Source organism: Nelumbo nucifera, chromosome 1 (assembly GCF_055504915.1).
Source record: "Nelumbo nucifera cultivar China Antique chromosome 1, China Antique-T2T, whole genome shotgun sequence".
NCBI lineage: Eukaryota > Viridiplantae > Streptophyta > Magnoliopsida > Proteales > Nelumbonaceae > Nelumbo > Nelumbo nucifera.
The window spans coordinates 151,284,787-151,298,975 of NC_142649.1; the positions used below are offsets into that span (position 1 = coordinate 151,284,787).

Below are 14,189 nucleotides of genomic sequence, written 5' to 3' on the forward strand. Positions count from 1 at the left end.
AAAATTCAGCCGTCCAATTTGCCTCCTAAATCAAAAATTTAAACCCTCCCACTTGGCGGAATCAGGTGCCAACAGAAAAAGATACTCGAACCGTCCGATAAAGAATCGAGCCACGCAAGCCGGTCCCATTACCTCCAGTCCTGAACGCTCCCTCCTCATTTCTGACCGATCCGACATGGCATTTAATTGCCTTTAAAATCCGGATTTGAAGTCCGAACTACAAAAGCTGAGCCTGAGAAGAACCCCCCTTTGATCATCGAGGAGGGAAACGAAAAAAAGCCCTCTTTTTTTTTGGGTTCTTCTCCGGAGAGAGCGAGAGTACAACAATCAAGAAGAATAAGAAGAACAAAGATTTTCCACAGAAGCGCGCTCGACTGCAATCGTTTCGGAGCTTTCAATCACTCTGTAAGTGAGGCTTTTAGTTACACTGTTGAATTGCTTCTGTTTCTGTTTCCCTAGATTATACTTTCTGTTGTTGTCTTGGGGGTGCTTTAATGGCGAATATTTCTCTCATTTTCTTAGGGTTACAAATTCCTGATGGAACTTACTTCTTGTTTTCTGTTGCCTTTTTGTTATGTTTACGTAGTAATCTTTTTTATTGATGTAGTGGTCTCTTCGGGCCAGTATGATCTTTCATAGGCGTAGGCATGCCCAATTTTTCGAGATTTCTTTTATCCTTTTCTGCTTAATTTTTCATCCTAACTCATTACTGGATGCTTTGATGTTTGTTTTCCTTTCTTTTGGTGCTGTGAGGTTTCTCACGCACTTGGTAGGGTATTTTAGAATTTTGATCCGAAATTTCGGCTTCCAGCCTGAAAAGTCGCCGATGCTTCATAGTTTTATGACAACAAATTCGTTATAGGACATTTTGGTATCCTACGACTTTTTCGCTACTGGTCCTACTTGGTTTCTACATAGTTATAGTGTTTCTTCTTCTTCCTCTCCACCCCCCCTCTCTCTCTCTCCCTCGTTGTGGTGTTTAGCTAAAAAACATGCTCTTTTTATAGTTGGTTCTAGGAGACACTTGGAATTGAAATTTTACAGTTCCTTTTAAAGGTTTGCGAGGACAGAGGACTTCTAGTATCGTCGTCTTTTTTGCTCGTAGTATTTCTTGGAGGCTAAGGATAGCCATGGCGGAGGCAGAGACGGTGACTGATGTTGCGGATGCGCCAGCAAATGGATTTTGTCCGCCTGAGGATACAGGCGAAAATGCAACCTTGAAGAAAGAAGAGGACAATAATGGAGTAAAAGAAATGGAAGGACATAGTAAAGAAGATGAGAAGACAGAGGCTGTGAAAATGGATGAAGACTGTAAACTGAAAGAAGAGGAGGGTAAAATGGAAGAATCAGAAACTGTGAAAACGGAGGAACAAACTGGCTCAAGGACAGAGGAGGAGAGTGAAGTAAAGGGTGAAGAGAAATCTGAAGAGAGTAGGGAGGAAAAAACAAAATCTAAAGAGACAAAGTGGGGGAAAGGGTCAAAGAGGCGTGGGAGGGGATGGAAGGTTGGCAAGAAACAGGAGACTGATAAAATGAATGTAGACAATGACTTGAAAGAAGAGAGAGAAATAGAAGAACCAGAAACTCCGCAAGTGGAAGAGGAAAATGATTCAAAGGAAGGGGAGAGTGGAGAAAAGGTTGAAGAGAAGGATAAAGAAAGCAAGGAAGTGAAAACAAAAGAAGAAGAGAAAAAGGAGGGCAATGGGTCAAAGAAGCGTGGGAGGGAGAGAAATATTGGTGAGAAACAGGAGGCTTCTAAAAAGGATGTGACTGAGGAAAATACCAAGGATCCAACCACTCCTGTGCTGTCCTCTTTTGATCGACCTGTACGTGAGAGAAAATCTGTTGAGAGGTTGGTGATATCTATTGAGAAAGAAGCAGCAAAGGAGTTTCACATTGAAAAGGTGTTTCTGTTTGGCATTGTTTTACTTTTGATTCCTGTTGTTCCTTGTTGGCTTCTGCATTCGTTTGTCACTGTTGTTTAGTTCTTCTTTGGCCTTTAAAATTGCAGGGCCGTGGCACTCCATTAAAGGATATTCCAAATGGTATGCATCTAAACTGCAACTACTTTGTCTTAGTATTGCATATTTTATTAAAAGCTCATCATGTATTAAACTTCTAGTTGATTTATCTTATTTCCGTACTCTCCAGGTATATATTAACAAGTCTACAGATGTCTACTTATTTGTCTAAGTCTTTTTTTCCCTATGATTTCTGACTATTTAATACACCAAATACCTTGGTAATGCACTCAGTTTCTAGTGACTGGTGATAATTTTATGTGTTTGTTTCCTGATTAGATGTGCCGAGACTGCCCCAGTTAGATTTGTTCGTCCTTGTTATATTTTCTAGTTTGAGTACTTCCTGCACTGTGGCTACTGGTTCTCTATGTTGAATCTTATTTTGAAAAATTTCTATTCTTAATCCTTGGAAATGGCTGTGTTAAGTGATTAGCTTAGTCTTGATTTTGGATGCTCAGTTACACTTTTTCTCTTATCAATGTGGAGGGAATAGGAATAGTCTCAATTTCCCTTTGCATTGGCCAGCAATGTACTTATGACCTCTTTTTGGTTCACAAAACAATCTACTTTCACCTACAAAGATTATTGCAGACTGAATTGCTCCAAGATTCCTCCACCCCTAACACAAAAAGGTGGATCAGGATTGTGAGGATGCAATTTGGGCACTTTGGAGAAGTGATCAAGATTGCTCATCCAGGGTTGGGGGGGGGGGTTAAGGGAAGGGGGATGGGCTACTCCCCATTGTGTAGCCCCATGAAGCAAAAAAAAAAAAAAGGAGATTGCATTATGGCAAAGTTGCTGCTTTTAGTTCAAGTGTCTCATATGAAGGCATATATTGGTCTTTGAGATGATTTTGTTGGAGGTGTGACTCTGAAATTATCATTACTCGGGTGAAAGGTCATCTAGTAGTACCTACTGTTCTGGTCACTTGATGAAATTACATGTTTCTTACAAACTGTGTGCAGGTTAAAAGTTCAGTTGTATATCTCCATTAGGACCTAGAACTTCTTCTTCCTGAATTGAAGTCCCAATTGTAATGCTGATACCCCTTATGGAATATTTTGCCTGAATTCCTATATCTAGAATATTTTTCCTTATATATTTGTGGGATTTTTACATTTCTGCTGTCCTTATTTTTGGTTGCAATAGAAAGAAAGACTAGTGTAAACAAGATGACATACAGTATTCTCTATCAACTTTATATTTTAATTTTTTTATCAATGTAATATTTGTATGCTGGCTAATCTTTGTTACCATGCAAGGTTTAATGGTTTCTTTATTGTTTACTTACTCCTTAGCAGCAGGTTTTCTTTTCCCTTTATGTTTAACTATAAGTCCTTTGACCTCAGTTGACATGGGTACTTGTGAGGTCTGTGTGGAACTGAGGAAACTTAAACTCATGTATGTAAGATTTTCTCTAACATGCTTCTTATTCACATTTCAGTGGCATACAAATTGTCAAGAAGGAAAACTGATGAAACTTTCAAATTGCTTCACTTGATTCTTTTTGGAAGGAGGGCAAAGGTAATTTTATCTATATTCTAGATTTTCTCTTTTTCTGTAATTATCATTATCTTTTTTATTTACTACCTTAGCAACTTTTCTATCATCTCCTATGAATCTTGTATGTTATTTGCTTCACTTGATTCTTTAGGTCATCCATGTAGAATTGTAGATATTACCAACTAGGCCACTTAGTGAACTAGTAGGAATGACTTACCTGATGTCTATGATACCTGTACGAGGATGCTTATATCATGTTGGATACTTCAATTTGTACTGTAAGTTTTACATCTGAAACATTGTCCGACTATGTCTTTTCCTTATTTGTGTAACATAGCTAGGGGAAGTTGATGGTGTGGGGAAGATTTTGGTAAATCTGAAAAGGACTTGGTCTGAGTTATTTATAAATGATCTGACAACTCACAGTTTGAGAGAGGATATGGTCCTCTATCCTCAATAGAGTGAAATAGTGAATCAAGATCTGTGTAGCCAATCACATGTAGTTGGTTTCTGCAGATATTTTTGATCAGCAATAGAAGCAAAGATGATGTGGGGAACAATGGCATTCTCACTGACCTAACAATTGGCAGGACCGAAAATTGAATTTGGTTGGTTTTACCAATTTATTTTGAACAAATAAAGACTTCTCTGACCTGTGTATTAGGTGGTCATAAATCAAATGGCTGCCAAATTCATGTATGTTGCATTTTTACATTGGAGGTACTTTGAAAATGTTGCCTTCAATGAACTTATTTGAGATTTGGGATGGTTAAGTTGTATTGTTGCCTATGATCTGTTCACATGGATTTATTCAGGCGTGTAAGCAGGGAAAGAGTTCATGGACAAAGAAATAAGTTTTCTCCCAGTTCACAATTCCAGAATTCCTGGCTGTTTCTGATTTTGGTAAAATTTGAGTGTTTTAATAGTTATTTTCTAGTTTATTAATGTCTGGGGTTAATCATTTTAGAGTGGAATTAATTTGCACAGTTTTATCAGAGAGTTTTCAGAACTGATAAAGCTGGTTGTAGGGTTAGTTTGGTCTTTTTGCTTTTATTTCTCTGTTAATTCTAGTGTTAGATATTGGGCCTTTTGTCTCATGGGTAATGATGTAATTACAACATTAATATAATAAAAGAAATTGGGGCGGCAGTTAGAGATTGATAGTGCTCTTCGATCTCAATGAGCTTTCAGCCCCTGTTTTCCAACTTCTCTTCTCCTCTTCTACACTAATCCAAATGATACCTGGATTAGAGTTGGGTTATTTTCAGATTTATTTTGCTTATTTTCCCTGGTCTGATCACAGACTACATGAATCCAGCTTTGCCATTCTGTTCTGTTTAATGTCATATCCATTGTTAAATTATGAGTGCAAATTTTCCCTTAAGCATATGCCATGTTAATAAAACCAAGTTCTGTTGGTTAAAAAGAATAGTGCCACATTTTTCTCTTAACCTATTTTTCATGTGTTTTGCATGATTTTGATTTTATGAGATGGGTGATTGAGTTGTCTATCCAATAAGACCAAGATCTTGTAAATTTGACTTTTTTTTTCAGTTAAGTTGTGGCCATTTTATTGAAATGTCAGTTTTTGACGGGATTTGAATCTTTCTAATTATTTAGGTCAATATTGGAGTTGCTTTTTTTATTTTTTTAGTTGTGGAAGGATTAACAAAATGTTGTTGGAGTTATTTTATGAGTTAGAAACCGTATTTGGTTGTCCCTTGGGTTATGTATAAGGTTTTCTTATTTTGAAGCAGCTAAAACTTAAAAGTTGTTTTTGAGTCTAAGTAGGAGTCTTTAAGGGGTGATCTGATCCCTTATGATCAGTCTATGAATAGACTTATTGTAGTTGAAATTTTAGAGTTGAATTAATGGAACAAGTAGTTTGTTTTAAAGTTATTTGTGGGTAAAAGTGTTTTCCTCTCTCTCTCTCCCTCCTCCCTCTTAAGGTGAAATATTTCATATCTCTCTACTTGTTTCAATTCTGAACATTTTTCTCTCATAATTCAGATCCCTAAATTCACCTTATTTAGATTTTTCTCCTTTTCATCCTACATCATGGCTATTGTCTATCATATGAATATAATCATACCCACTTATAGGATCCCTGTCTTTTTTCCCATGTTTGTTTTGTGTTGATGAGTGAGGATCAATCACTTTTTTTTTTAGTTTTTTTTTTAATTTTTTTTTTATGGATAACTTTTTAAACTTTTATTAATTGTGGAAAAACTCTGGAGACATTTCCCCAATATACTGTTCCATTGTACTCCTTGATTAGCTAACTTGTCAAAGAGCCTGTTCACTGAATGTTGAACCAAGGAGAAGATTATTTTTAGCTGCTCAGCTAGGTGCCTTATCTTATAATATGGTTTTGCCATAATCATAAGCTATTGTTTTGAAACCAGTGTATATGTTCTTTTTAGTCACCTTCTACCAGCAAATTATCATAGTTAAGCTGTTGTCTTGACTCTTCACCTTGGTCCCCACTGCTATCTCATATTGCTGGTTTGATGGAAGCTCCCTTACCAATTCTGGGGTGGCTGGAGTTGGTGGAAACCCGAAAATTCTCTTTACATGAATGTAGCAGCCTTTGTGCCTTTAGCTCTTCCATCTGGATGTGGCTTCTGCAAAGGTAAGCTGGTTGCTCTCACTGACAGGTGAAAGCAAATGTGTTGCTTTTCTGTGTCTTAATTAGGAAATTGTCTTCTTTACATTGTTCAGATTTGATGGATCATCAGAGTTACACTCATCTGCTGCTGGCTTAGAAAGATTTTGTGAACGTGTGACCATTGTGTGTGCATGCACAAGTGCAAAGCAACAGCTGCAATTAGAGTTTTGTTTTTTGGGGGGCGGTGCCTTTCTTATTTTTCTTTTGTGTTTGAACATCCTTACATGTTATAAACAATTATATTTTTTATCTACTTAAAATTCACAATGTAATACTGTATGGGAAACACTCGTTAAATGCATGCTTGACAGCTTCAGGCAAATAAAGATGAACCTACATGTCTCCAGCATTTTGTTGGGAATGTATTTTGTGACATGGTAAAAAGTCCTTAGGAAGAACTTGTCCATATACAATATGATATTATTATTGTGTTGGAGTATTTGTAGCATAGTTATCAAGGCATTGCTTATGTGGGCACCTAGGCAATGAGGTGCTGTATGTTTTTGTTGCCTTGAGTTCTACCTTTTTTGCACACATTAGGTGCCTGCCTATTTAAGGAAAATGTTAAGGTGGAGGTGGCTGCCTTATAATCAATTCAACTAAGCTTTATCCCAAATACATTGGGTTGGCTTGAATTTTGTTCTTCCATTCTACTCTGTTTAGTGCCATGTAAATTCTTAAAGCATGGATTCTCAGATCATTTCTAACTACAACCCGTGTCCTATTTGGCTTACTCCTCTTCTAGACCCTTAAACTTGCAACAGTTGACTTCTTACTGGTGCTGTAGATGTTCTTCTCTGCACATGACCAAACCATCTCAGTCTATTCCCTCATTTTATCACCCATTTCTATCCATCTCAATATTTTCATTTCTTCCAAAACATATTTTTGGAAGCTTGGACAAAATTGTTTCTTGACTGCCCAACACTTGTCTTCTTGAATTCATTTACTTGTTATCTTGCTTTTTGTTTATATCTTGATGTAATAAATTAATACTAACGAGTTTTTGATTCAATTTGCTGGTGGCCTTCTGCCTTGTTTGTTTGCTTGTATTCGTGCTTTTAGGGAAATTCATCATCTTGCATGTGCCTTGCTGTTTTGTCATATGGAAGTGAGTTTATTGCAATTTATCACTAGAAATGTCATTCCCTTATGAAATGGATGATATAATGCGTTTTGTGTTGATTTTCATTATTATTGGCTATTCTTTTATTATTTCTCAATATAAAATAACAGGAAAGTGAAAATATGTTGAAATTCATTATGCAACAAATATGTAAAGTGTAAACTATAATTTCCTTTTCTTTTTTTCTGATCAGAAACGATGGTTGGCATCATTTTAGTAATCAAAACTGTTTCTTTGTGACTGTTCATTTTACTGCTGCAGGCATCTCATGTCAAGAGTAATATATCCCAGTTTTCTGGTTTCATATGGCATGAAAATGAGGTAATGTATTCAAAGAGATCCATTGATTTTCACTTCCCTTTGTGTGATACTTTTATTTTATTAGAAGGCAAAAGAGACTGTTGCATGGACATGGGTATGGTAATTGGACTCTGACCCATTGTCATGGAGGTTTACTCTGCAATATGAATGAAACATGACACTTTGGAATGTGTTCAAAATTAGTGTTTACTATTAAAAAACTTTTCATGGCGACATACCCTGTAAATTCAATCATTATATACCTAATAGGATTTTGTGTAAGTAAATCTAAATATGTTTTCTTGTTACCAAGTAACATTGTATGGGAAAATTGGAATCCACTATACACAGTCAAATACACAGGGAGGAGGAAAACCATATTAAGATGTTTCCCCTCAGGTGCCAGAATCCAGAATCATACTTCTTCCATTTATGAGAGTCCATGTGATATGTGTAAATATATGGCTGATTTTATTTGTAAGGCTTTGGTTAGTAGCATTATATAAGCATCTATTTTGTTTCCTTAATTTAAAATCTGTTGTAATTGCAGGAAAAGCAAAAGCTGAAAATAAAAGAGAAACTTGACAAGTGTGTGAAAGAAAAATTATTGGAATTCTGTGATGTCCTTGACATACATGTTGCAAAGGCTACAACAAGGAAGGTCTGTTTTCTTAACTACATATAGATCTTGTCTGTGAAAATCATCTGCCACCGTTCTATCTGCAGAATTATTTCTTTCAGGAGTATTATTTATTTACTTAATTTTGTTGCAACTAGCCAAAGATACAGGCATAAAAAACATAAAATTCCTAGCATTGTGTTATGATCCATTTGTCCCATGTTGGTAGTATGGGATGCTAATGTGAGGTATCCCACGTTGGTAGTATGGGATGCTAATGTGAGGTATCCCATATCGATAGTATGGGATGCTGTTGTGGGGTATATATGTGCTTGGCTTCCCTCCCTTTAACAGCTAGCTTTTAGGGGTGAATTCTCCTGAGGCACATACCACCTTGCAATGTATTCTCAATTCCTTTTCAGAGGCGTACACCTAGGGGGGAATGCCCGTTCTGGTTCTGATTCCAGACCCTATTCCCATGAACCAAACAGGACTTAGATGTCATTTCTCATTACATATGTCTTGCCAAATTTAAATAAAATGCAAGTATGATGATACTGTTACACTAGGCATGCACCCATATCCTGGTATCATAGTTAGCATCAGATACCTTTGTGTCGCCATTCTATATTGTTTTTCACGAAATTATCTAGATTCATGACATGATTTGTACGGATAAACTAAACAATCATCATGGCAATTCAAGAGAAGTTTTCACTCTAAGGAACCTCGATTTATACATGCAGGAAGATATTGTGACAAAGCTAATTGACTTTTTGGCGGCTCCACAGGCAACTACTGATGTGTTACTTGCAGAAAAGGAGTTGGTTTGTTTGCCTTGCCTGGAGCTTGTTACTGAAATGATGCTTGTCTTGAGGGAATTGCTTTCATTCTGATGTTTGTGTTTGTTTGTCTTTTGTTGAATCAGTCAGGTAAGACTAGAAAGCGTAAGAGGGTTCTGAAAAGAAGTGCATCCAAGTCTGGAGACACGTCAACAAGAAGCTCACGAAAGGTATTCTTTCTTGATGAACCAGCAAAATGTATATGGTTGAGCAGTGTATTTGTCATTGGAAATGTATATTGTTGTTCTGTGCTTTGCTAGGTAGTTGCTGTCAAGGGGCCAGGTAAACACAATAAACCCAAAGCCATTTATTACATTGGTCTGTTTAAGGTACCAGTTCTGATGGGTCAGTTCTGGATCCAATATTTGTGTTCTGAAATAAATGCGTCTTAGTGTGTCTACTCTTATCCGGCTCAATAAGGACCCAACTAGTTTCCTAGATGGATCTTTTAATAAGCTTTCTTGAACAACCCATGAATCTTCTCCAAGTGGCATCTTAATTTTGGACTCAAAAGAAGTCCATGCTCTTCTCCCCAGCTTTTGTTCAATTGATAAAAAGTTAGGTCCAAAGTTGATTACCGATTTTCAAAATAAAGCCACTTTTATTGGCAACTATTTATTAAAAAATAAGACTTTGAGCAGCAATAATTGATTTGCAAAAGCTTACAAGGTCGAATTGGTTAGGTTAAAACTTTGAGCGGCTATTATTACTTTTTTTGATGATCAACTGTAAAATATAATTTTATTAAAAGTGAGGGAAATGACACCAAGAAAGGCACTTTTGAGCAAGAAAGGGTCAGCAGGGACAGTACAGCACAGTTTAAAGATGACCACACATCTCTTTAGTTATTAAAATGAATTTCTACTTTGGCACTTTGCATGCTCAGTACCTGGACAAGCCCAGACTAAGCTGTCTCTTGACACCCCTGATTTGGCTAGAGTATCAGCAAGATCATTAGCAGACCTTGGAATTCATTTGAACAAGAAGTTCAAATTCCTTCCCAAGGACAAAGCTTTCGTTATTGAAAAACCAATACCTGAATTACCTGCGTTGCTGAGACTGCAACCATGAAAATTAAGTTTCTCATGGTATCCGTGCCTCTGCTTCATCCTTATAAACAATATAATTAAGGCATTGCCCATGTGATTGAGTAGACCCTGCAGTATGAATGTAATTATCTTAGTAAGGGCAAATATAGAACCAGCATTCCGATCAACACCTTTTGAATTGATAAAAAAAAAATCAAACACCTTTTGGTTTTTAAATGTTTTAACAATTTTTGAAGTTTCTTATTTTGGACAATAATATATTTTACTGGTGTTTTATGGCAGAGATAACAAAGTTTCTGTTTATTTTGTTTTGGACCGAGGAACTGAAATAACTGCATTTTTTTTTGTTTTTAAAACCTTTCTTCGAACGAGGGATGCTATAAGAAATGATCTGTTTTATGACAATCAGGTGTAGTCATGTAACAAAAAACATCAAGTTTGTAGTTTGGTTAGTGTACATATGACGTTAAGTATATTATACGTATGCATGGTTATATATGTGCATTACAAAAATTGTTTAATTTTTTAAAGTCACCTACATAACACCTATCTTTGCCAAACCAAAAAGCACAAGTATTGCCTGTTTTCTTTAGTTTCCCTGCTCATTACATGTTTGATTTACTACTGTGTTAAACAGAAACAAAGGTCTGAAGACACTCAAAAACAGAAGGGGAAGAAGAGTGCAGCTGAAATAGAAGATGAATCAGAAGAAGAAAATGGTGTTCCTGGTGGATCTGAGGATGAAGCATCTGACCATTCTGAGAGAGAGGAAAGGGAAGATGAATCTGCAGATGAGTCTGCAGAAGAGACGAAGAAACGCAGACGTGGTTCAAAGAAGCCAACACCAAAAAAGGAATCTGCTGGGAAGACTAAAACCAAGAAAATAGCAACCCCCAAAAAAGCTAGTCCTATCCAATCACCAAAAAGAACTCCTAGCAAATCTTCATCCAGGCATTCCAAGGCTGACAGTACAAGCATTACAAACCCAAAGGTGTCAAGAAAGAAGAAAATTGAAGAGACCACTAAGAAAAAATCATCAACTCCTGTGAAATCTGCTACTAAGAAAAAGGGCACCAGTGAAAAAAGTGGTAATGTTCAATTTTTTTTCTCTAGTATTTTTCTTTGGTTGTTGACAACAGATGAGGAAGCAATTTTATTGAAATCAAGAAAGAAAATCAAAGAAAAGCCCCCAGGCTTCCCCCATGATGGGAATCAGCTTAAAGCATGTCAGATAAGAAACAAACTGTTCCTATGCTTAAATACCAAAAAAAAATTCCTATGCTTATTTGCCGCAAGGCAGAGCTTGTTCAGCCTACTACATTTCTAGACAGCAGGGATAGTTTTGTGATTTTACATGTTTGAGTGTTATTTTTAGGAATAAGTCTTATTTTAGTTTTGTTCCTCATTTTGTTTTTTTTCGGTTATAGTTGTTTGGGGCAGGTTTAGTCTATCTAATTTAACTTCCTTTGTAAGTTTAGCTTGTGGGGCAAGTTAAGTTGTGAGGACAGTTTCTATACCTTGGGAAGCTTCTTTTTTGTTAAACTTGTAGGCTCTTTTGGAGAAAGAACAAGTGAAAGCTTCTCTACAGAATTTGGTGTGATTGCCAATTTTAGGGTGTAATCGTCCGTCCTTGGTGTTGTTGCCTAGGATTGTGTCTCTTACATTCCTCTCTTGTTCTTTATTCTTATTTGATATTTTTGTTTGTGACCATCACTTGAATTTAGTTGCAAAAGAAGTGCTGAATCACAAAGATCCTGCATTTCACTCTTCCCCCTATTATTTTTCTGATTGAAATTAAAATCTAGTAGTTTCTGTTGCATAAATTTTAAGAAAATCAAGATGATGAACGGTTCTGACAATTCATTTATTATGATTAACCATGACAAGAAATTGCCTTTGTTTCTTAAGGTAAAAAGGCAATTGAAGAGGAGGAAATGAAACCGAGTGAAGATGAGCTAAGGGATGCAATATGCGAAATTCTAAAGGAAGTTGATTTTAACACGGTATGCAGCTTATTTTTCTGCTTTATAGTGTGATGTTAGAAACTTAGAATATAAGTATGCAATCTAGCTAATCCAGACATTCTGTGATCTTTGGGCTCTGGCCACTGGCGGGCTGGCCTAGATTTGCATGGTCTTTTGATCTGTATGCTCTCTTAGCCATTTGTTAGTGTTCTCATGAGTTTCCCCAGGAATTATTTTGTTATCTTCATTTATGCTATCATTTCTATAGTTCAATCTTTTTTCTGTAGTGTCTTTCATTTCATCTTTCCATGTATTATTTGTGCCTCCAGCTATTCATTATTATCCTGGCATTCTTTTATTTATGCTGTTTTTTTTTTCTATTTTGCAGGCAACATTTACTGACATCCTCAAGCAACTTGGTATGCACTCTCATCTATCCATAAATATTATCCTAAATTTGGTATCTTTAGGATGCAGGAAACTTCATTTGCATGATGCTGCTTAGACATATTCTTATTGCTGGCTTCTCTGAATTGTTCAATGTTTAATGCCCATATCTTATTCATCTATCAGTTGCATTGTTTTCTTCTTTGATCAATTGATCTGGTCCACGATCTTCCTGTGCATGTCTCTGTATTTGCTTGTGTATTAAAGCGAGGATTTCTCCAAATTAAGAAAAATTCCTCATAGCATCTGTTTGAATGCTTAAGAAAACTAAAAGTTTTTTTTTTTCCTCCAGTTTCTATTACCTAATCTGCTGATAAATAACCTTCTTTCAGCTCGCAGATTTGATACTGATCTCACATCAAGAAAGTCCGCTATAAAGGTCATGATCCAGGAGGAACTGACCAAACTAGCTGATGAGGCCGAAGAAAATGAGGATGACGAAGATGGTGAAGGCGATGCTGATAAAGACGACCCAAAACCTACAAGCCATGTGGTGGAGACTTGACTGTTACGATGGGATACAGAAATGAAAGAAATGGTAATATATGATGCTTTATCCTTTCCTTTCTTTGGTTAGTTATTCTCTGATGTAAGTATTGTTTTGGTCTGGCCAGATGTAATTTATTGCAAGGGTGGTTTACTGCTGACAACCCGAGACAATTCCGTGTAACTTGTTCGTGGCTGCCGGTGACAATGTGTTGTATACACAAATACAAATATGTAGCCATTTTCTTTTTAGTTTGTTTTTACACCATTTATCAGCTAAATTATGGCGTCTTGTAGGCTGTAGCATTAACCACAAAATGGAACGTTGGGTGTCATCCCTAAAAAGAGCCTTGGTCACTTAAATCCATAGAATGTACGACGCCTAGTGGCTGAGATTTTCAACCCTAACCCTATGCTGATTTGTTCTTCATTTTTTGTTCTCTTTTTTGGTTTATGATACGCCATCGGGTTTTCTGTTGTACGTGTAATGAATTGCTGAAAGTCCATTGTCCAGGTGTCCAGATTTCTGTGCAATATCTACACCATCCAGGAGCATCTATGCCTTCGAAGTTTGAACTACGTATGAATCAAACGGTAGTGAGTACAGAGTGTTCTCTAAATCTATATTTATATATACTGGTCAGGCCCCTTTTGATGCATGGTTGTTAAAAGGAATTGTGGCAAGTGTTTTATTGATAGTCAATTTGGCCGAGTGGTATCAACTATCAAGTTCAACCCATATTATCTTGGGTTACACGTTATTAGATAAATTTGTGTTAATTTTTATTATTACATTTTGTTAGTTTTATTTATTACACTTGAATGCAGCGATGCATAGGTTGGACAATGCGGAATCTTATCCATCTTAGCATTGTGTGTTACGTATTGTGTAATAAATTAAAAGAACAAAAAATCTAGAAGCGATTATGGAGTGGGAATTTCTTTTTTTAAGGTAAATATAAATAATGTTCTTTATTTTAATAAACTATTTTTTGTTAATTTATTCATTTTTAATTAATAAATTATTTTTTGATAAGTTTGCCAAACCTAATAATTTGTGTGGTTGAGATAACAATAACACCTAATAGTTTCCAAGGCTCGTAGTTCCAACTTCCAAGTTCCAAATTTTGTTATAGGATCGAGACCGGACCAGGCAACGAATTA

General features: G+C 36.3%; 1 protein-coding gene across 1 annotated transcript; it reads left to right on the forward strand.

The window, feature by feature from the left end:
- Positions 1–255: 255 nt before the first annotated feature.
- On the forward strand, positions 256–13,684 carry LOC104606629 (DEK domain-containing chromatin associated protein). Its single transcript, XM_010271932.3, has 13 exons — positions 256–405; positions 1,057–1,904; positions 2,012–2,045; positions 3,466–3,545; positions 7,580–7,639; positions 8,169–8,279; positions 8,984–9,064; positions 9,166–9,249; positions 10,766–11,216; positions 12,037–12,131; positions 12,481–12,511; positions 12,872–13,077; positions 13,154–13,684. Exons 2-12 carry the CDS (start codon positions 1,131–1,133, stop codon positions 13,042–13,044), a joined length of 1,974 nt encoding a protein of 657 aa, XP_010270234.1. The 5' UTR covers positions 256–405; positions 1,057–1,130; the 3' UTR covers positions 13,045–13,077; positions 13,154–13,684.
- The last annotated feature ends 505 nt before the right edge of the window (positions 13,685–14,189 follow it).